The following is a 22,587-nucleotide window of genomic DNA, read 5'->3' as shown; positions in this document are numbered from 1 at the left end:
CATACGTATATAGCGCCGTGTCTATTTCTGGTACAAGTCATAATATAACATACCTACCTGCTAATAACCAGATATCGACAGATGCCGGAAATGTTCACGTTTATGTAATGTGTTGCATCTCTGTGTCGCGGCTATGTCTGGGGGACTCAGAATTAGGTTGAATAAATTGCATGATGTGTTGGAGTTTCCTAGAGAGGAATACCTATACAAAGTTCTTGAGCTCCACAGACACGACAACTCCCGCACTAAGAATTGCTCTTGTGTCGCGGGGACCTTTACAAACATACAAACAACGGACACAAAGCACAACCAGACCCGAAACAATTATTTGTGGATCGCACAAATAATTGCTCCGTGTGGGAATCGAACCCACGACCTCCCGACACAATGGTATCGGCGTGGCGACCTTAACCACTGCGCCACGGAGGCAGTCAAACTAAAACTACTTCTGTACCTTCCTGGGTTGGGTTATTCACCAACTCGACACACGAGAAACATAAAAGTAATTTAAATTAAGTTTTACCATGTGGACACGCGTAAAAATCATGACGTGTCCACATGACGAAATAATTAGTAGTACTAATTTTAAAAATTAATTAATTTTAATTTTTTAATTTTCATTTTAAGGTGAAGGAAAATATCGCGAGGAAACCTTGCATGCCTAAAAAATTGTTTAATATACATTTATTGAGGGCATGCAAAGTCCCCAACCCGCACTGGTGGTGCCAGCGTGGTGGACTCAAGGCCTAACCCCTCCCCTCATTACGGGAGGAGACCCTTGCCCAGCAATGGGACAGTAATGGGCTACATTTATTTTTTATTTTTACTAATTTTGAATTTCACCAACTGGACACACGTGTGTCCAGTTGGTGAATAACCCCTGGGTTCGGCTTAATTATAAAGTTTATGAAGCGCATATACCTACCTACCTACCTACGTACAGTTTGGCAGTGTGCCTGTTTCACTGAATTCATATTTTTTGCATTCGCTCACATTTATTTTTCGTTACGTTCATTAATTTGTTGTTATTGCAATGAGCACAGAAACATAAATGTCATTTACATTTATTTATAATGTTTGTGAGTATTTTCATTTAATTATGTAGGTAGGTAGCTGGTATGAACAATTGTACATCAAGTGCAACTCAGGGGTTAATGAACTAAGTTCACCGGGTTTGGTTGCGGCATTCCGTCTCGTATACTTATACCTACCTACCCTGTTAAACAATAAACATCGTATATCTGGTGTGCTATATCCAAACACTATAGAAAATAATCGATTGAGTATTAAATTAAACTGCGCAGTTAAGAAGCTCGTATTCTATTAAGTAGGTAAGCACTTAAATTAGAATATTACGCTATAATCAATACATTAAAAACAATTTGTGTGTAGTTGGTTTCTATTACATTACAATAACAACACACCCAGATAACCTCTGTAGATAAAAGCTGATGTTACAAGCTCGCCGCTCGCCGCTCAACGCTGCTTTATCTCACAAATGGAACGAATTGAACTTAACATAATGAATGCAATCGTGTGATTTAGTTACGTAACAAGTGGTAGGTAGAGGCAGGTAGTGAGAGCAGTCAGCAGTGAGCGCTAACAATGTGAGGAGGTGTCGCAGCACTCAGCAGTAAACGTAGTAAGCTCGCAAGTGCAAGGTGAACCGGTCGAGGCGCGCCGCTCTCCGCGCACTCCACACTGTCCAGTGTCCACACTGTTACACACTAGACAACAGACTGTATGTTACTTACACAATATAATATTGTAATCAAGAGGCTGAACGCGTTCAGCGACCAGAAGGGAAGTAAATGATCTTCCGAAAAGTTTGTAATTGTGACCGGTACCTACATTCAATAATCGCGAGACGCACTCGGTGACGGTGGGGAGTGTATCTCTGTCAAATATTTGCTCCTATGATATTTGAACGGAATCTGATGATATTTAGCATTATCAAAATATTGACTTCTAATCTGTGCAAACAGGGGACGAAACCCTAATCGCGAGCGGAGTCGCGTTTGTTAGATAGCACTTAAACAATTTACATCGTAGCTGGATACCTAGGAATAAGAAAGGGCTGGTCTAGGTGCTGAGTGTGCTACGGTCACGCTAGCCAAGTACGCGTTAGGGTTTCTGTTTTTCATTTATAGAGTATCTATTACGATATCATTTTTGATATTTACATCTTTATTCAGCAAATTTTTAAATAAAGCTGTGTAATGTAGGTATGTAAAAGTGTTGAATTCTCGCAATTTATGAGGTTATCAGTGGTTGATAGCGGGAGGCGAGTGGTGGTGAGTGCGCGCGATGTGGCCGCCGCGCGCTGCCGGCGCCGAGCCGGGCGCAAACACTCGCGAGGTCGCCGCGTTGTAACCGCCATCCATTATACTACGAGAATTATTCCTCCATATCTTAACTTCAAGATGACAATATGAGTACTTTCAGAAAATCAGAACACCACCAGAACTTGGAAGTCTAAGATTTGTCAGTAATGTAAAGAATCATAATTATGTGGCAACCTAAGTAATGTGTATCATCTAAGGAACTGTCGTTAAAAAAGCAACTCACTCAGATAAATGACAGAATGCTTACATAATAGGTATTCTTATAATATAACTGGCATGCAGTGAACTTGCCGCTGATTGACGGACTTATCACGTTACCTACTTTAGTATCGAATATGACGAATATTGTGCTAATTATCCTGTATGTTTACACTTACAGAGCGCATAATTAAAGTTATTCACTGTTTTCCTTATTTAATTGCTCGTGGAAAGAGCAAGTCTGTTTAATTTTGGAAGTGTTATGAAATCCAACAAAACACTTCAGCAAGTTAATTAGTACGTAGAAGGTAAACAATTAGTTCTCTAGTCCTTTCACCAGAGGCGCTGGCCATATTTTTTGGTAATTTTAAACCACTTGGAATAATTTTATACCATTCAACATGAACCTCTCGGCGGCTCTCTTATAAGAATCGGTGAAGTGTATCTCTCTGACTCGTTTGCTGCATTTGCAACACTTCTCTGGGTGCAGTACATACGTATGTACTTACACCGTAGGTAAAGACTTCACGAGGAATGTATTTTTAAGGAAATATCGTGTGCCTAATTGAGAAAAAAATATTGGTGTTAAAAGTCTTTACGAACTTCTGTTTATATAAAAAGAAAACACTTTTACTGACATTTACCTAGATTATGTACGATACAACGGCAACGGTGCGGCGAGATTTAGCGAGTGAAAACGAGCATGATAGAAGAATTTTTCATCAGAGACCGAAATAATAGTTGCCACGTTGCTGATTCACATAATTATTATTATACAACAACAAATAAATAATCCACCCACGAGCCGCGACGACACCGAGCACAGCGCCTGGCGCCATCTGTTGATGTAGTGTCGCACTGTTCTTGTTTATCATTCGGTGCCAATTTATTATTCGATTCACTAACAATTACATTGAATACCTACTTACTTAACGAAACGTGTCATGAAATTAAGAAGTGGGTATATACGATACATCTCTAATGAAGACTGCCTCAGGTGCGTCAAGTTACAAGCTTAAAAGCTCTATGTACCTATGTAGGTATGTTATTGCTAATGTGGACACTTGACAAGAAGAGCTCGACATGAGTGTACATACATATATTTACAAAGAGCTACTTTTCGCGATACAAAGGACTATGGGCAAAAATGTATGGGCTCCGTCCCCACCTACCAACAAACATGGAACTGATACCAACGTGTTCATAAAGTGCCCCTATTTAATTAAAATCCTTTGTTTTTGATAAATCAGTGGGAATATATATTAAAAAAAAAAACAATTTGTAATTATTATTTAACGTATATTTTTATTTTACATTTGTAAGTTATTTTAACATTATTGTTATATTACAGTACTAACTCATATCTATGTATAATAATGTCCTCCTAGCCGATATACGGCTACGGCGCGGCGGCGGTCAGTTTCATTGAAACTGGCCATCTGTGCCGGACTTTGTTTATAGTGTCCAAGTGTGTGCACAATACACAGGTACACTCTCTATTCCATCACTCTCATAGTTTGGTGGGACGGATAACCGACACGACCAGTGAGAGGTCAGGCGCAGGACCGACGGCTTTACGTGCTCTCCGAGACACGGAGGTCTTCGACCTCAACTTCCTAACTCCGGGCAATCTCTAGGAAATTCTTAACAGAAAATCTCAGAAAAGACTGTTTGGCCCGACCCAGGATTCGAACCCGAGACCTCTCGCACCGCAGTCGCATATACTACCGACCGCGCCACAGAGGCACTCAAATGTATATACTTATATCATTTCCATTATATGGTTAATACATGTTATTGATTTCATATTTCAATAATTATTTTTACTCGTCAATTATAATGCTGTCTAACCGATGCGCTGGCAGATTAAAATCTGATCAGATCTAAAATCGTGGGTTGGAGAGCGGGGGGAGGGGGTTATTTTGTACCCAGCTATCTTTATTCTTTATTAATAAATAAATGAGCATGTATTTTGGAATTAGTCGTCAATAATACGTTAACGAGATATTTGTTTAAACGTAAGATACTATGAGAACCCCATGCATTTGGGCAATGTCGCCATAGTATAAAAATATCGTCTTGCCAAGATATATCAATTGAGCTACATTTCATTTTTGTTGATGGGTGGGGACGATTCCGCCCATAGTCCTTTGAGCGTAGCATTACATGCATATGGGAAAATACAGGTGCAGGCGCTGTAGACACGTCGTATGTGTCGGCGCTATAGTCTACGGTCGGGGCCGGCTACGGATCACGTCGTGCTACGAACACACACACATACATACACGTCTGTACCAATTGCCAACATGTATGTTGTAGGCGCTTCCAGTGTATTTTGATTTTAGGTTTCCATGGCCAAAGGGTAAAACGAAACCGTATTATTGAGGCTTTGCTGTCTGTCTGTTACCCGGCCGAATCTCATGAAGCGTGACACAGTTGAATCTTTCAGGTGAAGTATTTATTTAACCGCTATAACAAAATACTTGTTTGAGGGGCTACCATACAACAAACGTGACGTTTTGGCTTGTTTTTATATAGTTTTGATATATAGCAACATAGTATTCACAAATTAGATTTAACGATACGGATGATCGTGCGTGAATCTGATTTGCACTTGGCAGTCTTTTTTTGTTTATAGTAATCGATACTAAAGGTAATGAATAACATTTTAGTAGGTTAAGATAAGATAAATCAGATTAAAGCTAGTAAATAGTTAACTAAGTGATATCGGAAATAAATGGTACATGTTGTTGAAGGTTGAGCAATGCTACAGTCACTACAGTGCGCCTGACTGACGCGCGTCGGTAACGCCGTAACGCGTGAGTGTCGCTCTCGAACAAACTCTATGCTTTCGCTCGTCTCTTTTAAGGGTAAATATACCATGTATGATTCGTGAGATACTGGTGTCACCAGACTCGAGGCTCGGTTACTACGTTAGGGGCGCTGATCGGTTTTTCATTACGTATTTCTTGACACATACTTGATATTTTAAAGTAATAGAAAATCGCCATATGTTTTCACAGAATTTATTGAGTCTGTCTCTCACGCCACATGTAAAGTCCTGCTTTTTTCTCCAGTAGCAATATACTAGTTAAAGAAGAGGGTTCCGGAAGTGTATAAAGAGAGTTGATAAAAAAATTACAAACACACCATAGCATCACAGATTAGAATCTTGTGTGTGGGGCTAACCGTATGTTGAGGGTCAGTGCAGCAAGTGGAGGAGAATGATTGTGAATTAGTTATCTATTATCACCTATATGTATGATCATAATATATAAATTTAGCCCAATAATGTCCCACTGCTGGGTAAGGGTTTTCCGCCCGTAATGAGGGAGAGGTTAGGCCTTGAGTCCTCCGCGCTGGCTAACTGCGGGTTAAGGACTTCGCATACATTCAAGAACTGTTCTAAGCAACTTACAGGCATGCAAGGTTGCATCACGATGTTTTCTTTCTCCACTGGAACAAGCGATAATTATTTCTAAAATTCTTTTACACACAATAACTTCGAAAAGTCATTGGTGTGTTGCTTTGGGTTGGAACCTGCAACCACTTGCGTGGGACGTACTAGCTTGTACCACTGATCATAACCACAAAATCATACTTGCGAAAACCAAATATGAATAAGTATAATTAAAAAGTTTAGAAATCGCTCAAGCTTATTCAATTGCTCCTCGGTGAGATAAAGTAAGCTGGCCCCGCATGAAAACACAAATTGGTCATTAAAATCTCAGGAGCATTAACCTTTTTAAAGATACTCATCTCAATCGTCATATTCGGAAGGACTCTAGTGAGGAATTCGGTTGCTGGCCCGTCGCGCTGTGTTGTGTGATACATACTAATAATCAAACCATGCGATGGCCAGGTCCATCTATTTGTTTCAAACGTAAATTATTTTGAATATTGGCAAGATAATACTTAGGTGACTACTAATGCTTTGAGCCTTGACGAAGCTGATTGTTTTAAACGCCATTTGGTGTTTGCATCGTAAAGTTTGACATTTGTGATTGAACACGAATCTAGGATCTATGCGCATGAGCCGAAAAATAAACACCAGTCAACTTTATGGGTGTTTTAAGATGAACCAAATCCAGAAAAAGTTATTCGCGTTCGAAGCATTTCGAAACAAATGGTCCCTTAATGTTTTATAAAAACTTTATCATGGCACGAAGTGCCTTTAGAAAAATGAAGAATGGTTAATTCTTATTGATTTACAACCAAAAGTTTGCCTAAAGTCTGGTTTAAAATATGGAAAACCACAAAATCCTACAGGTCGAGTTCTATAAAAGTAATGTCAGCCTTAACGCATCTTGTTTAACAACCGGCTATTATGTGCACGAAAAAATGGAATTAATGAATTTCTGGCCATACCGTTACAGTTTGACATCAAATGACTTTATTTTAATCCAAAACGTCAACAATAAATACCGTAATCATTGATTTTTCTAATAAATAAATAAATAAAATAAACCCTGTTTTCGAGGGGTCGTTGGGAAAGAAAAAAAATTACAAAATAATATTTCGATCGGATAAAAATCTATCTAGATCATGCATAAAAATACCCGAGAACACGATAAAGTAGTTTTCACTCACATATTAACCTTTTTTCATAGTTAGGCTCAAAATATAAGTAGTGGCCCACGTAACTTATGTAATAACTTAAGACGGAAGATCCTTTAAGTAGAGACTGAATAGATCAATCGACTTGGTATTAAATTATAGATCTCACAACTTTTTACGGCAGAGACACTAAGCTGCGAGACTTGGGGTTTTTTACAAGAGGTTTTTGTTGGCATACGATATTAGCACACCAGCTAAGAGAGCAACAGCGACTCATTGCAGCGGTGTTATTTCTACTTACACCTTGTCACCACACCTTATACAAATAATAATACGGACAAATTTCAGACAAAGGGGATTAATTTCAATAACTTAGTTGGTTACAAATTAACAAAAATGTAATAATAATATGTACAGGTTGTCTTATGCTTATACTATAAGTAATGTCGCGAGGAAACGGTCACGGGTCATTGAGCGGCAGTTCAGCGTCGTGCGTATTGGCGCACACGGAGCCCCGCGGCGCGCGCTCCGCCAGCACCCAGCGGTGCAGCAGCGCCGCCACCGCGCCGCCCAGCATCGGCCCCACCCAGTACACCCAGTGGTGGGTCCACACGCCTTGCAGCAGCGCCGGCGGGAAGCTTCTCACAGGGTTGAGACTGGCGCCCGACGAGTGGCCCTGCGACAAGTAACACGATACTGTTAGTTCAACGCCCAACTAGCACACAAGCTGCTTATACAGTCGTTATACAGCCTGATAGTTGCATAAGAGTCGTTTAAATGCTGTACAATTCTCTATAGGTTGTATACTAGCTATTTAAAAAACCCTTTAACAGCTAGGCGGGACAGTAGCCGTTTAGTAGGAAACTAATGACTTATAGTGATATATGAGCATGTAATTGCATCGCTAGACAGCCTAGGGAAGTATAACTGAGTTAATGGAATCTTCTATAACACCGTTAACTGTATAAGGGGACTTTAGGAGATAAAGGAGTTTAAACGGAGTTATGCGTTGCGCTTATAGCGCTCAAGAGCGTAAATAAGCTTTTTGTAATGCCTTAGGTTCTATAACAGATTTTTTTAGGGCTAGTGTATTACTCATCTATAAAAGAGTTGCGTAGGTCTTTAATAGCGCCTTGAGCGTTATATCAGATATTTATATGGCTTCTGTACGGCAAATAGATGTATAAGGTATCATTCGAAACATTTTTACAGCCATGGGGATTACAGAATTATGTTAAGCACCTAAAGCGCTATAACCGAGTAATATACCTTTATACTAAAGCTTAAAATTATTATCATAATATATTTACATAGGTGCAGTGGTGGTTCAGTCTGTCAACTGTTTTTAAAGAATAAATAAAATAAATAAAATAAATAAAATAAATAAAATAAATAAAATAAATAAAATAAATAAAATAAATAAAATAAATAAAATAAATAAAATAAATAAAATAAATAAAATAAATAAAATAAATAAAATAAATAAAATAAATAAAATAAATAAAATAAATAAAATAAATAAAATAAATAAAATAAATAAAATAAATAAAATAAATAAAAAAAATAAAAAAAATAAAATAAATAAAATAAATAAAAAAAATAAAATAAATAAAATAAATAAAAAAAATAAAATAAATAAAATAAATAAAATAAATAAAAAAAATAAAATAAATAAAATAAATAAAATAAATAAAATAAATAAAATAAATAAAATAAATAAAATAAATAAAATAAATAAAATAAATAAAATAAATAAAATAAATAAAATAAATAAAATAAATAAAATAAATAAAATAAATAAAAAAATGATTTTCAAACTATTTTAATATTCAACGACTGACCCCTAAAAGTACGAGTAAAATGCTGGTGTGCGACCAAAACAGTTATATTGAAGCACTCCTATGCCACAACTGCAAAACCTTGAGGTCTACAACAGCAAACACTAGAGCCTTTGTACAGCTTAAGGCGCTAGAGCAGATGTAACCAACTCTGAGAGCTGCTTGATCGAGACGCCATTATAGCATTTGGTAAACATATTTTTTGAGGTTATTACGATCTTTTGAAGATCATATAAATCTATAGCCTGGTAACGTTAACATAATTAAAATCATTTTTTATTACCTATAACCCTAATTAAATTATCTGTAACCCTCAAAGTCTTATTTATGTTCAAAATACAATTTCCAAATCCACATATCCATATAATTTTTGCATTTAAAACTGAATATTTTGAGGGCGCATGAAAATATTGACGATAATATACATATATATTGACAGCAAACTGGAACTCGCACTTTCATATCACGTACACAAAGAAATAAAAGCGATAGACTACTTGTTATTTTAATAATCCAATCCGTAAAAATAAAATGTCTCCTCATTTGTCACTGATGATCCATTTTAAAAAAATATATTTAGTTTACACCATAATAAACCGACCATATTACTAATTTAGAGCGTTAGCATTTATAACCGTTACACAGTAGCGCTAAAATTAGGTAAAGGTGGTATAATCGCGCTGCAAGAGCTTTTTCGAACGCTCGTGGCGCTAACCACCTCTGTACAACAGCTGGTAAGCGCCACGAAGCTGCGAAAAAGCTCTTGTAGCGCGATTATACCACCTTCATCTTATTTTAGCGCTCCTGTATTACTACTATACTACGTACTATTATAATTACTATTTACGACCACTGTAGATCCAATGTCGAGCTATAAGCTGGACAGTATGGGCCTATTTGACGCTACAAGAGATCTGTAGCCGCTTATAGAACCACTATACTTCTTACTAAGGAGCCTAAGGCGTTATAAAAATCCTTTAACCGGCCATTGTGCAGCTTGTTATAGCGCTTGTGTGCTAGTTGGGCGTTGATTGCGGTCGAGGGCTACTCGCACAGTAAGTATGTAGACAACACATACCCCGGAGAAGATGAGGCCGGAGATGACGAGGCCGACCTTGAGCGGCACGGCGGTGTCGGGGCGCGCGGGGTCGTGCGTGGCCCACACGCTGCAGATGGTCAGCACCAGCATGCACGTGAGCGTGGCCTCCGTCGCCATGGCCGCCAGCGGGCTCAGCCCCTCGGCGGGCACGGTGACGCCGACGCCCACGGTGAGCTCGGCGGGCGACATGGCCAGCAGGCCGGCGTAGCCGATGGTGGCGCCCAGCACCTGCGCGACCATGTAGCCGAGCGCGACGAGCGGCTCCAGCTGTCCGTAGATGAGCGCGCCCAGCGACACGGCGGGGTTGACGTGCGCGCCCGATATCGGCCCGAACACGGCGAACAGGCCCACCGCGATGAGGCCGAACGTGAGCGCGGGGTGCGTGAGCACGATGGAGCCGGGCCCCGCCAGCGGCACGAGCGTGGCGCAGCCCAGGCACAGCAGCAGCGCCGTGGCCACCACCTCGGAGAGCAGCGCGCGCCACCAGCGCCGCACCCACCCCGACACACCCTTCACTTCATCTGAAATAAACAACAACCTAATGTTAATAAAACGGGTTCCGAGCGTTGGGTGCGTGTTTGATTTCTTTATAACGCTGAGGTTAACGGCTGACAAAATCCTTACTCATTAACGATTAATTAGTGTAATTAGCCGTATCATTGACAACGCAGCACTTCTGCATATTTAAATGAGTGTATCGGTTTCGCTTCAGTATCCAACTGTTTAGTGCGACGTTTACTTTTCAAGGCAACATTGAGTTCTTATTTAGAACAGTAATTAATTAATATATTATGTAGTTCGGCTATGGCGTGTAATGGGTAACGCGTAACAAGCACCTGCAGTCCTCGCACTCGCCTCCACACAGGTAAACGTCATTGTTCACGTAGATTATTGTACATGTAATATGGTATATTATTGGTTTATTTCACTATTTATTTGAAACTAGTTTACTTATGTAAGCCATGCAATGATCTCGTCCCGGCGGGCGCCTGCTTACTTGCGTCATCTTCATCAATCAATCAATAATAATGATGTCATTATTATGGAACAGGTATTACAGATCTATTTTCTATTCTTGACACAGTTTAAAGCTATGTAACTATTTATAGTCTAGCAGATAACAGAAAAATATAGGATAATATGTCGTTTGTTTCAATGTGCCACAGTACCCACAGTGTAACATTGATAGACATTTTAAACCTTTCTAAATATGAGCTGTATTTTTGTGAAAGAAGTGATTGAAAAATCATGTAAATTCTCCATCATCATTACCATCATCAAACATAACATCCTGATAAATTGTAAAATGAGGTCAACGTACAGGTCTGGAGAAAGAGCTTCTTATGGACTATCATACTAGAGGTATATGGCAATGTATTCGCACGAAGTTTATATACTTAGTAAAGTGCGAAAGCATGTGATTGGCAATATGTATAACGTAAAACAGTTATCTAAATGTAACAATAGTCAGAAAGCTTTTATACTCAAAATTAAATAAAATAAGTATATTTTTAAAACTGCGTGGCAGGTGCCAACGTTACAAACATTGACCAATCTCGCAACTTGTAAGAAAGAGTCGGTGCATCAGAATCACATGATTACTAGCGATGTACACTCATATACAGAGTAAACACAGGAACGGATCGTTACTTCGAACTCATTAATGAATTGACCGAAGATAACAGTTTAAGGAATAATATTGAATGAACAGATTGAACTTTGAGCAGGACCTTTCTATTATAGGTCTGTTTTCCTGTTAAGTGCTACTTAATAATATATGATACATATAAAATATGGTATTTAGATACTTTAAAAGTGAACGGCAGGTACTTTTTAATGATGAATAATGAATCACAAGATAATTTGCATCAATGACTTAGTTTGGTTGCACTACTGCACGACGCTGTGCTATATTAAGCGTCAATATATTTTTGGTTTTTAGAAAATTTACAAAACATTGTACGTGAATAGGTTATTATCGAGCACCGAGACACCCAGGCCTTTCATTTATGTTGCAGATTGTAATGGTAATGCTTAAATTCTTGTTGAATATATATTCGTGTACTAGAATTTGAATAACTATTTTCTATCTTAACGAAATACTAAAACAGTGGCAGTAGGTCAATGCAGCTTATTAATAAATGTTTTAGGTATTGTTTCAGGTATTTAGTGAGCTGTGATAGCCGAGTGGTATAAGTTGACACCTCCCACGCACGTGGTCGCAGGTTCGAACCTGAGGCAACACACCAATGACTTTTCGAAGTTATGTGTGTATTAGAAAAAAATATCACATGCTCCAACGGTGAAGGAAAACATCGTGAGGAAACCTTGCATGCCTAAAATTTATTTAATACGTTTATTGAGGGCATGCAGAGTCCCCAACCCGCACTTGGCCAGCGTGGTGGACTCAAGGCCTAACCCCTCCCTCATTACGGGAGGAGACCCTTGCCCAGCAGTGGGCCATTAACGGGTTAAATTTATTTATTTATTATTTTAGGTATTTGAATTAGAAGTCAATGTTTCTCCAACATAGCTGACAAAATGTATAATCTATGAATAAGTGTATATTTAGTGCACGAAGCAACTGATGCAATGATTCAACGTGTTAACTGAAGAATAATGATGATGAGTTTATTGAAAACTGCGAACTGACGTTTAGTTACAAGTATAAACAAACAACAGACTAGTTTTTACCTAAAATACACGTCAACGTCTAAATCATAACAAAAAATGTTAATTCATATTAAACTGAATGATTTATCACATCTTTTATTACAGATAGTTTCTTGAGAAATCCTGAAAGCTTTTCAGTACCTATGGCAAGTGTACCTACGTGTAAATGTTAACTTGTTTGATTAGAAGATTATTATTTATAATTGTATCAATGCGCAATGTATTGCAAAACCATTCACAAAAATGTTGGTGGCTTCGCGAGTGGTCATATACCTAATTTATAATGTGTGATCAAAGTGAACGCTGCGCTTGCGTTAGGGGCTGGTTCAGCCGAGTTCAGCGACGGCGACGGAGCGTAATGTGTGTTGTTTTTGAACATAATCTCTAATAAATTAAGCGGTTTTAATGAGCAGAGCTCAAAATGCATCAGCGTTATAAATTATATTTAACTTCTTATTAGATTAAACACATTATTGTTCATTCATTATTATTGGTGTTGGTACAATCTACTTGCGCTGGTGCACCAGTGCATCGAGCAGTTCGCCTGAACTAGACGACAAGTGATTGTTATCAGTAGTTGGGCTATAAATATGATAACATTAGAGATGCAATCATAGCCGCATTGTTGAAATAACACGCCTCCGTACAGTTATAATGAGTGTGCTTAATTACAATTATCACAACTAATGAGTGTGGTCGAGCGATATCAACAATGGTTGCACACTCTATTATAAACGAGTACACCTTTATTTGGTGAAGGTGTCTTTTTTTGTTCTTATCGTCTCTATATCTTTCATGTTGGTGGTAAGTTAATTACTTGTATACTTTGAGAATATCATAAGTATGAACATTTAACTCGAAGGTATAATTATACTGTCGATATACCATGATTTTATCGTACCTACTTATAATTATTTTTTCAAACGAGTATTTAGATCGCTGTTAAATTATTTTATAATAAATTTTGAATTTTAATTAAATTTCGGTCATTGATATCTATGTAGTATGTCCCCCGAGATGAGTGTTAAGAGAAGCTGCAAAACCATATATCGCGGCGCTGATTGTCGTCACAAAAATGTTGCGATAAAACTTTTAAGAAGCTTGACAACAACTCGAGCGGTGTGACTCTATATCAGTAAGTACCCGCATGCTAATGTAATAGTCTCAGCAATTTATCCGTGAGCAGGTATTTGTATGACGGTATGGATTATGTGTGGAGCATATACATAGTATATCGCATAACGCGAAGGAGCGACATGTTGCTAGTGTTGGAGTGCACGAGCGAAGTGCACGTGTGGCGGCATCTACAGCATGACCGGACTAACTACATTCTAGGTGCTAGATTGTTAAGTGCCAGCCCATCAACTGTCCTATTTATAAACTAAGCTAGTTTGAGAGAACGCTCCGTTCATTAGGTGATATAGCTTTTTACACTGTTTTTAAATTCCTGATTGTCGGTTGAGAATACTATACGACATGTGTTATTTTTAGTTACAGCTTCTAAGACGCTGAGTTATTGTAATATAACATACCATCATTATGAAAGTTTAAAAAAGTCGATGTGTAGTCCTAACAGCCGCATGTCCCTCCTAAGATATTATTTTATGATCGTCAGGCATTCTAAGGTTCGTCAATCATTATGCATTAAAAAGTATTTATTAGCTTTTGTTGATAAAAATACCATATGCAGCTGTTGCTACATTATTAATAGGGACATGTGATGTATGACAAAAGTACGTAAGAAGTTTGATTTTGTTAGTGGCTCTACCTTTCTAACTAATGCTATGGAATTATTACGGAATACCTAGTAGGATGTAATTATGTACTTAATCGTAGCTTACACAATGACAAGTGATACTATACAATACTTGACATACACAATTGATTGAATCACGCCTTCCCCTGAGGGTAGTCACACACTAGAATGAACGCGGCTCGCTATGCTGTCTACTTTAATTGTAACGCTTGGTCTAACTTATTATATTATATCACTTGTTTAGTAAATATACTAATCTCAGCGGTAACTTGCGGCAACACAAATATAAACAATTCCGTTGACACCGGCCGCGCGGCCTGCTCGTACTAACAGTTTGATAAACAAATTGTTTATATTGATATTATTTACATAATTTTAATATTCATTAGTACCAGCAGACTGACGAGACACGGCGTGATGTAATGTAAACATCATTGTTGATTTAAAATACTTTGCGTTACTCTCAAACATATTGCAGACAACGAAATTCTACTTAGTTCGTTATTAAATATTTGATCTAGTGTGCAGACCACCAAACTGCAAAAACGGATATCTTTTTGCAATTATCTACGTTGAAAAAATAACTTCTACGATACTACCGAGCTAAGTTAAAGAAACTTATCTGTCTTTATTTTATCGCCTGTATGCAAGAGAGTGTGAGCTTATCGGAAAGTTTTGTTCACAGGTTTAGATGATGCGGCGAAAACGCAAAGGAACGGGAAACGAATCCCACTAAGGGCAGTACGGCTGAAAGTCATCAATCAACCGCACTTTACATCCGCAACTTAAAATGATCTCCGGAGAGCCTACGTCTACGGAGATATAACACTGATATAAAACTGCACATTACATGTTCTCTCGGCAACTCATATTTTTACCGAAATCAATAATTATAATAATTTAATATTTTATTATAAGAAATGATAAACCACTGGTTATGAGAGAAAAATAAATAAATTAAAAACTTTAATGGGTGTAAGTGGGATATGAGATGAGGAAATGTAGAGTTTGTAATATTTACCTTGTCGTCGTGGTCTAGACATGGTGGTCACTCGTGTGGTACTTGTTGATGTTTGCAGTACTTAGCGTTAGCAGTGGGTAGGACAGAGAGGTCTGAGCGGAGTGTACACGTGTATGTCAGGCGACGCGGCGACGATGACTGTCCGCGCTGAGCGGCGAGCGCGCGCGGCTGGAGGCGAGTGGAGGCGAGCGGAGGCGAGTGGTGGCGAGCGGCGGCGCGGACGCAGGCGGAGGGCACTAGGGCAGGCGCCACCCGCCGCCGCTCATATACCCCGCGCGCGCACCCTCACAGCACCGGCCCCGGCACCCACACTCCTTCACACGTTCCTATCTACGACCACTCCACTTCTCTGTCACCTCCAATTATAGAACAAGTAATGTAACGTAGTCACTCAACTACGACTGGTAGCGGGAAATACTAATTAATCGAGATATCAAGCGTAAAGTTAGTAAAAATGGTACAAAGTCAGCAGGTAGAGTGGTCGACAGTGATCGTCACACCGGTCGCCGCTGATTTGTTCAACTTAACTTAGCGAATTCAACGAGAAGTGTTGCACGCAGCGCCGACAATGCGGCAAGCAACAACAAGCGTAATTAATAAGATCTTATTATCAACGGACACGACTTACCTCACTCAAATACATTGTCTTCATACGCGTCGGAGTTGTTTTAAAAAGCTCTGTTTACCGCAAGATCATTCCTCATGGAAATGCTCTATGAGACTTTATAACTATAGGGCCACTGTCAATGGTCCCATTGTGTTCTAAGCTGCCCCTTTAACATAGAAGTGAAACAGTGTAAACTGTAAGACTAGGTAAATGACAGCAATGAATTTCGCGCTGACGCGCAGAGACACACACGATATATGTACATCATAATAATATGTTATATTACAGCAGTTCAGTTATCACCGCGTGCGTTAATTACATTATTTACTGTCTGTATTTACTATGCTCTAATATTCCTCATAAACAATAATTTTATAGAAAACTGTAGGAATATACGAGGGAACCGCTTCTAAATACTAATGAAACAGTGGTATTCCACGTATTAATAGCGAATTAATCATTCAGCTACACATTCAAAACTAGTACGTAATAAAACACTGTAAACAACAAATTATATGAAAATTCTTAATGAGATGTCTAGCGTAGCAGCTTTCCGCACGTAGTTGAAAAGAGACAGCATTATATTTTCCATCGCGTCGCACCGCGCCGCCGCCGCCGCTACCTCGCCCGGTCGTAGCGCTACGCTACGAATACCGTAGCTGTCTACATTTTCACACGAATCGAAAAGGAAATGCGCGTAGAGTGCGCGCGCGCATCCGAACTTTTGATTTGTGTGAAAGTGACTGATTTAACCATCCATTATTAGATTTTTTTGCTAAACCTAAAGTAAGTGTTAGGTAAGTACGTATGTGTATGATGTGAGTAATTAATATAATAATAATTAGTAAATGCACAGTTTCATTTAGATAGAATACTTTTATTTTTTATATCACGACTGAGCACACAGCGCTTAAGATTCCTCATTCGCATTCAATTTGTGTTTAGACCCTGATCCGGTATCGTTAATATTATGCACGAATTATGGTCTAATAATGGTTTAACTTGACTAATAAACAGTGAACAGTTGCAAACATCAAGTGGTGGCGCGGTGCAGAGCTGCAGCACCGGACAGACAGTCGCAGTTTGTTGTGTACTGGCTAGTGTTTGTTATGTTGTACAGTACGTGTAAGTGTACGCACTTGATTTATCGTCATCTTAATTATAACACTCTAATCACCACTAGATCGTGTTCACGCACTTTCAGATACGCACTCTACCTTACTGTCACGTATCTACACGTACCTTTCAAACATCTATAACAATACCTATTAACATTATTTGACTGGTAGAATAGATATGTAACTGGTCAAAGTTTATAGTCGTGAAATTGCTACGGTAACAAAAAAATATATAAATACACAAAGTAGAAAGGGCAAACGGTGACTTGACAAGTTTATTTTTTATTGTCATATAAAACCTGTGATTTCTACGGAAAATGTCATACTTCTTAATACACTATGTTACAGAAGAGGAAATTCATTTGCATTCCAGTTTATATAAATGTTTATATCGGTGCACATATCATGTGTCTTGACAACGATTATTCCGTCAATCAAGAAAATGCAATATTAATATAGTTGCGTCATATACTCGTCTTGTATGTTATTGGCAGCGCGCGAGCGGGTCGCGGCGCGGCGCGGGTGGACGCACTAACACGCACCTCGGCTACAAGTATCGCCGGCAACGTTTACTGAGTTGCTGCAATGTTGTATGTTAAATGTCCTGGGAGTGCCTCCAACCAGTTCTGAGCGGTGCATTACATTTATATAATGTGGGCGGTGAGTGGCGTGTCGTCGAGCTGATCCTGTTTACTTCTAACTGGAATCTACATAAGTGTTTATATCGATGTTTGTTTGTAAAGATCTGTAATAGACTGGACCGGTGTCGCTTGTTTACTTCATTAGAAGTGCGCATCACATTCTTATTCCACGCTATAGTCAATATTGTATTTAGTCATCAATTTTTCGCTTCTCGTTTCATACCTTTTAACTTGTATCAAATATTGATTACGCTGAAGTCTAGTCTTGCCATAGTTTGCGCTGGTAATAGCACATAGCATAACGGTACGTTCTTCGATGTGTAAGAAGCGGTTCTCGCAGGGAACTAAATATAATTATATACATATTTTAGTGTAATGTTTGTGAGATACTTACGGATCGGCCGCGGCGGTCTGTGGGTCAGTCTCCAGCACTAGGATGTAAAAGATACTCGATCTGCATAAATAAGCACTGACACGAAGATAAAATGCGACACCATCATTAACATATTTTGATAACGGTCGCTTAGAATTTCATCGCAAATTAATTCCTTGTTACAGTTATTTTAATATTTTTATTTATCAACAGTACGACACATCGTTTGCTCCTCCAAGTCAACTTTGTTTAAACGGAACATACATTTAGGATCATATACCGTGTGCTAATTACTACTTTGCGCCTAACTGGCTGTCAGACGGTCTAGAGACTTGATTGTCTATTTTAGACAATTTGATCAGGTATATCAATCAAGTTGTGCAACCTTCATACCGATGACCTGCCCTTCAGGCACCCCTGAACTCAGTTGAGACGCGTCAAGGCAACGATGATAATTTTGAAAATAATCGATACGTCCTTACGATTGGTGTGTGAAGGTTCATGTCTTCGTATTATTGCCTATTGTTCAGTCATTCAGACAATGAGTTAGTGGCAGCATTATCTCTGATATACAGCTGCTGTGTTGTTTCAGTCAACTATATTCTAAACAATGACATATACTGACACCAGTTAATTGACTTGTAGCATTAGATTTTTCCTTCTGGCTTTATGTTTATGTTTTATAAAGCCTCATTGAAAATAAAGTATTGCATAAGTTTTGACTTGTCTAGGTTTATATGAAAATTTACAAACGCTCAGTTACTCAATACCATTCAGAAAATACACATAGACAATGTAATGTAGTTATGTAACTCGTCTAAGGAAAGCTTGAAAAGCTACCATGTTCATAAATTAAGATTGCTTGTTATGTGACTGGTACCTATGTGGATTATCATTAGTGATTCTCTGACCTAAATCAATAAATCATTCGATTTTATACGTTAAGTATTTTAGTCTGTAATAAATTAGTATAATTAAATGCCTAAATTAACTAAAAGTGTTTAGGTAAGCTGTGCGTATTATATCAATGTCATAGAGTAGGTTGCGCTCACCGGTCGGTAAACGATCTGTGGGTTAAGCAAACCTTGGCGCGGTCATTCCATAGATGGGTGACCGCATAGTGGTATTTGTACAGGGCGTCTCCGTGCTTCGGAGGGCACGTAAAAAGGCGGTCCCGGTTGTTATCAATTAAGATAACAGGCGTTAAGCCACGTCAAAGGCCTTCGGGCGGCTTGAACAACTTTGACACTAGGTTGACCACTAACCATTCGACAAGAAGAAGATAGAGTAGGTACAAAACTAGTTACTTCGTTTTTCATTGTTGATTATCTAGCTCGTTTATTCTCACTTTACAATATGTTAACGAGGTAAGCGTGTCATTTTCCTGGAAGTGTACAGTACTCTTAGAATAGTGTCATCAGTCACCGCTAGTTACATGTGCATACGAGTATGTGCGACACGTCGTTTGGGGAACACCACATTATGTATGAGTGTGAGGGATGCGTTAAGAAAGTAAGCATAGTGGTGGTTCGAGGTGCGCAACACGAGTGTCAGTGTGGCGCAACTGTCGCGTGCTCCACTGTTGACCTGTCGTAAGGAGGCGTTGCTCTCTGGCGACGATCGCGCTCGACATTTGACACGACCGCGTCGAGTATCGAGTAGCATCGCGCGTGGCCACAGATTACTATGATGACGCACACTTCACCACCTCCTGACAACGTGGACACGCTTCTGCGCTCGCGCCGCCGCCGCACCGCGCCGCGCAACTCGGCGTAAAAGCAGGCATTCCCATAACTAATCAATATTTGAAGCAACTCTTAAAATTTTCATTGTGAGTGTACTTTGTCCCTGAGTTATGTGTTTGTTAAGTTTTTAGAAAAAGGACATTTTTGTAAAAAATAAAGAAACACGTTTAGAATAATAAATAAATAGTTGAACGTAAAAGGATTAAAATGAATGTAAAATTAATTCAAGTATGTACTACTAAGATATTCATGGATTCATAACAGATATGTATCTGAGCGTCCTTGTGAATAATTATAATGTAGGTATTTATAACTATTGCCAATGTGTGTGATATTCTGATGGAATCAGTTGACACCCATCGCATCGCAACTCTCCCCTCGTGAACGTCTCTTCGTGAGGTGTGACACCAAGTAGGTAGACTGCTAGTAGGCTGGTAGTGGTCACCGCCAGGCGCCAGATGATAGACGAAGTCTACTTGTTCTGTTTAGTAGTGTTTAGAAAGACGATTTTAATGATATTGAACATTCTAGAAGTGGGGCGTCCGAGGTGTTACCACGCAAACACGTATACATTAACCTTTAAATGAATTATTATATTATTTGTAGTGGAGGCAGGCGGAATTACTAATGAGCCGCTACATCACATTTCCACGGGGTATTGAGTATCTGATTTTATTAATTTTGTATATTTTTAGAAAACTTCCAGCCAGGTACGTCTCTTACATTATGCTAATGACATACAGATGGATAATTTATTTTATGTATTTTTTATGGAATATATTTCCACATGTTTATACTAGTTTTGTTTACAAGATCAAAATACCTATCTGATTAATTCATTGTTATTAATATGGTTTTAAAAATTGTAACAGGATCCTGAACCACCCGCTGTAGACACAAACATACACCTACTACCTGTGTAGGTACTCGTGTAGTACTCGTGATACAATGTATGAACACAGTCCACTGTGCCTCTCTCTACATGCGAATGCGTGCCACGTGGACTTGAATATATGAATGAAATATAAATTGTAGGTGGTCGTTCAACTTTAAAACGTAAACTTTATAAAGCTATGTCAACAGTTGTGACTAACCCATCACCTAGCTCCACGTTACCTGCGGTTCTTATACTTGTGAAGTGAAATTTCAGGTTGTATTGTATTGTAAATGCAGGTAGTGAATTACAATATAGGTTTCTGTTCAATCAAGCCGTATCATGTCTCCTGCGAACAATCTTACGATGTTGAGGAATGCAGGCGCATTGTCAATATGTACTTGCTAGCACTGTTAAGTATTAATCAATATTGAAGTGTACAAATGGCGTGCAAATATTAACCACTTCTTATCAATTCAATATTTTGTCTAAAATTAATCTTATAAGAACGTTAAAGAAAAATTAAATTGTAATCGAAGTTAACCTCTTGGAGTTACACTAATTGCATCGATCCGCTGGAGTGTTCGACGACACCGGGTGTCCCGGGGCGTGGTCGCTAATAGTCGCCATGTCAACTGTTCGTGACCACGATGTCCATCGGCTCGCTACGGTTTTACTTTGATTTAGCCTTTATTTTGTCACGAACGAGACCCAATAATATTATAATAGTTTATTTATAAGTCTATGATTAATCGTTTGTGTTTTAATTTTGAAGGAAATTATGTGTTAAGTACGATACGATATTGAAATTTATTTTAAGAAAAAAGCCATTAGTTTGAATTATTCTGTTGTAAAGCCATTATAAACAGGAATGGGTAATAAATAACAATAATAATGAATATTTGTGATGTTGCTCATGATTATAATAAGAACTAATTATAATGTTAAGGTTGGGTGTTATGGGTAGGTGTTCACAACCAGCACGTGTAAAGCTCCGGCGAGAGTCACTAGTGGCGACGACGCAGCGACGGCAAGGAACAAAGCTACGACATATCATGTCTTTCTCCGAGAGTCGGGATTGTAAAGTCAGGAAGTCAGGACAGGACTATGATTCTGCGTTACATCTGATCACTTTTTAAACAAGAAAAGTGGTTTGTGTTCGTTTAAGTCCAAGCAACGTATGCCAGAGATTTTCTGTGATCTGTAGAATGTTTCCTAACGACTATCTTCAACATCAATGTCAAAGAATGTGATGTAACAATTTTGCATCAATTGAATACCCATACCGTCCATGGCTGCTGGTGTACAGTTCGAGGAATTAGTTTACCTGTTAGTATTTATCATGAATATTGCATTATTAATAAACATCACGAGCATCAGACAGACATCTTATGTGATTACCTGTGTAATAGTTTTCCTTAATATTGTGAGTTATTACAATGAGAATCATCGCAGTAGGTATAATTAAAGTGTTCATCGTCGATTTTCCCATACAATTCAAACATCATTCTCTAGTGCCTACCATTTATCGGTTACCTAACCTCATTTAACTTCGATACCTACTATGTATAATCTCAACACAAAAAAGAGCCTGGAGATCTCTCGATCAGTAGCGTGATTTTCTACAGTCGTTACTATCGGCTGGTGAGCGGTTGACGTCTAAAAATTTCTGCTAGCAGCCGACAAATATTACATGAACAACTGATCAGTGCTTCTAACGTATATCTACTTCACAAGAACTA

At 38.6% G+C, this 22,587-nt stretch overlaps 1 protein-coding gene across 1 annotated transcript; it reads right to left on the bottom strand.

Annotated features, from left to right (window-relative positions):
* Positions 1-7,480: 7,480 nt before the first annotated feature.
* Positions 7,481-15,856, bottom strand: LOC142972629 (aquaporin-like). The gene is made up of 3 exons (XM_076113902.1): positions 15,488-15,856; positions 10,017-10,558; positions 7,481-7,776 (listed from the first exon to the last, which is right to left on the bottom strand). The coding sequence occupies exons 1-3, from the start codon at positions 15,507-15,509 to the stop codon at positions 7,561-7,563; spliced, it is 780 nt and encodes a 259-aa protein (XP_075970017.1). The 5' UTR covers positions 15,510-15,856; the 3' UTR covers positions 7,481-7,560.
* Positions 15,857-22,587: the final 6,731 nt, after the last annotated feature.

The sequence above is a fragment of the Anticarsia gemmatalis genome, chromosome 4, assembly GCF_050436995.1.
Source record: "Anticarsia gemmatalis isolate Benzon Research Colony breed Stoneville strain chromosome 4, ilAntGemm2 primary, whole genome shotgun sequence".
NCBI lineage: Eukaryota > Metazoa > Arthropoda > Insecta > Lepidoptera > Erebidae > Anticarsia > Anticarsia gemmatalis.
This window is presented reverse-complemented; position numbering and strand designations above follow the sequence as displayed.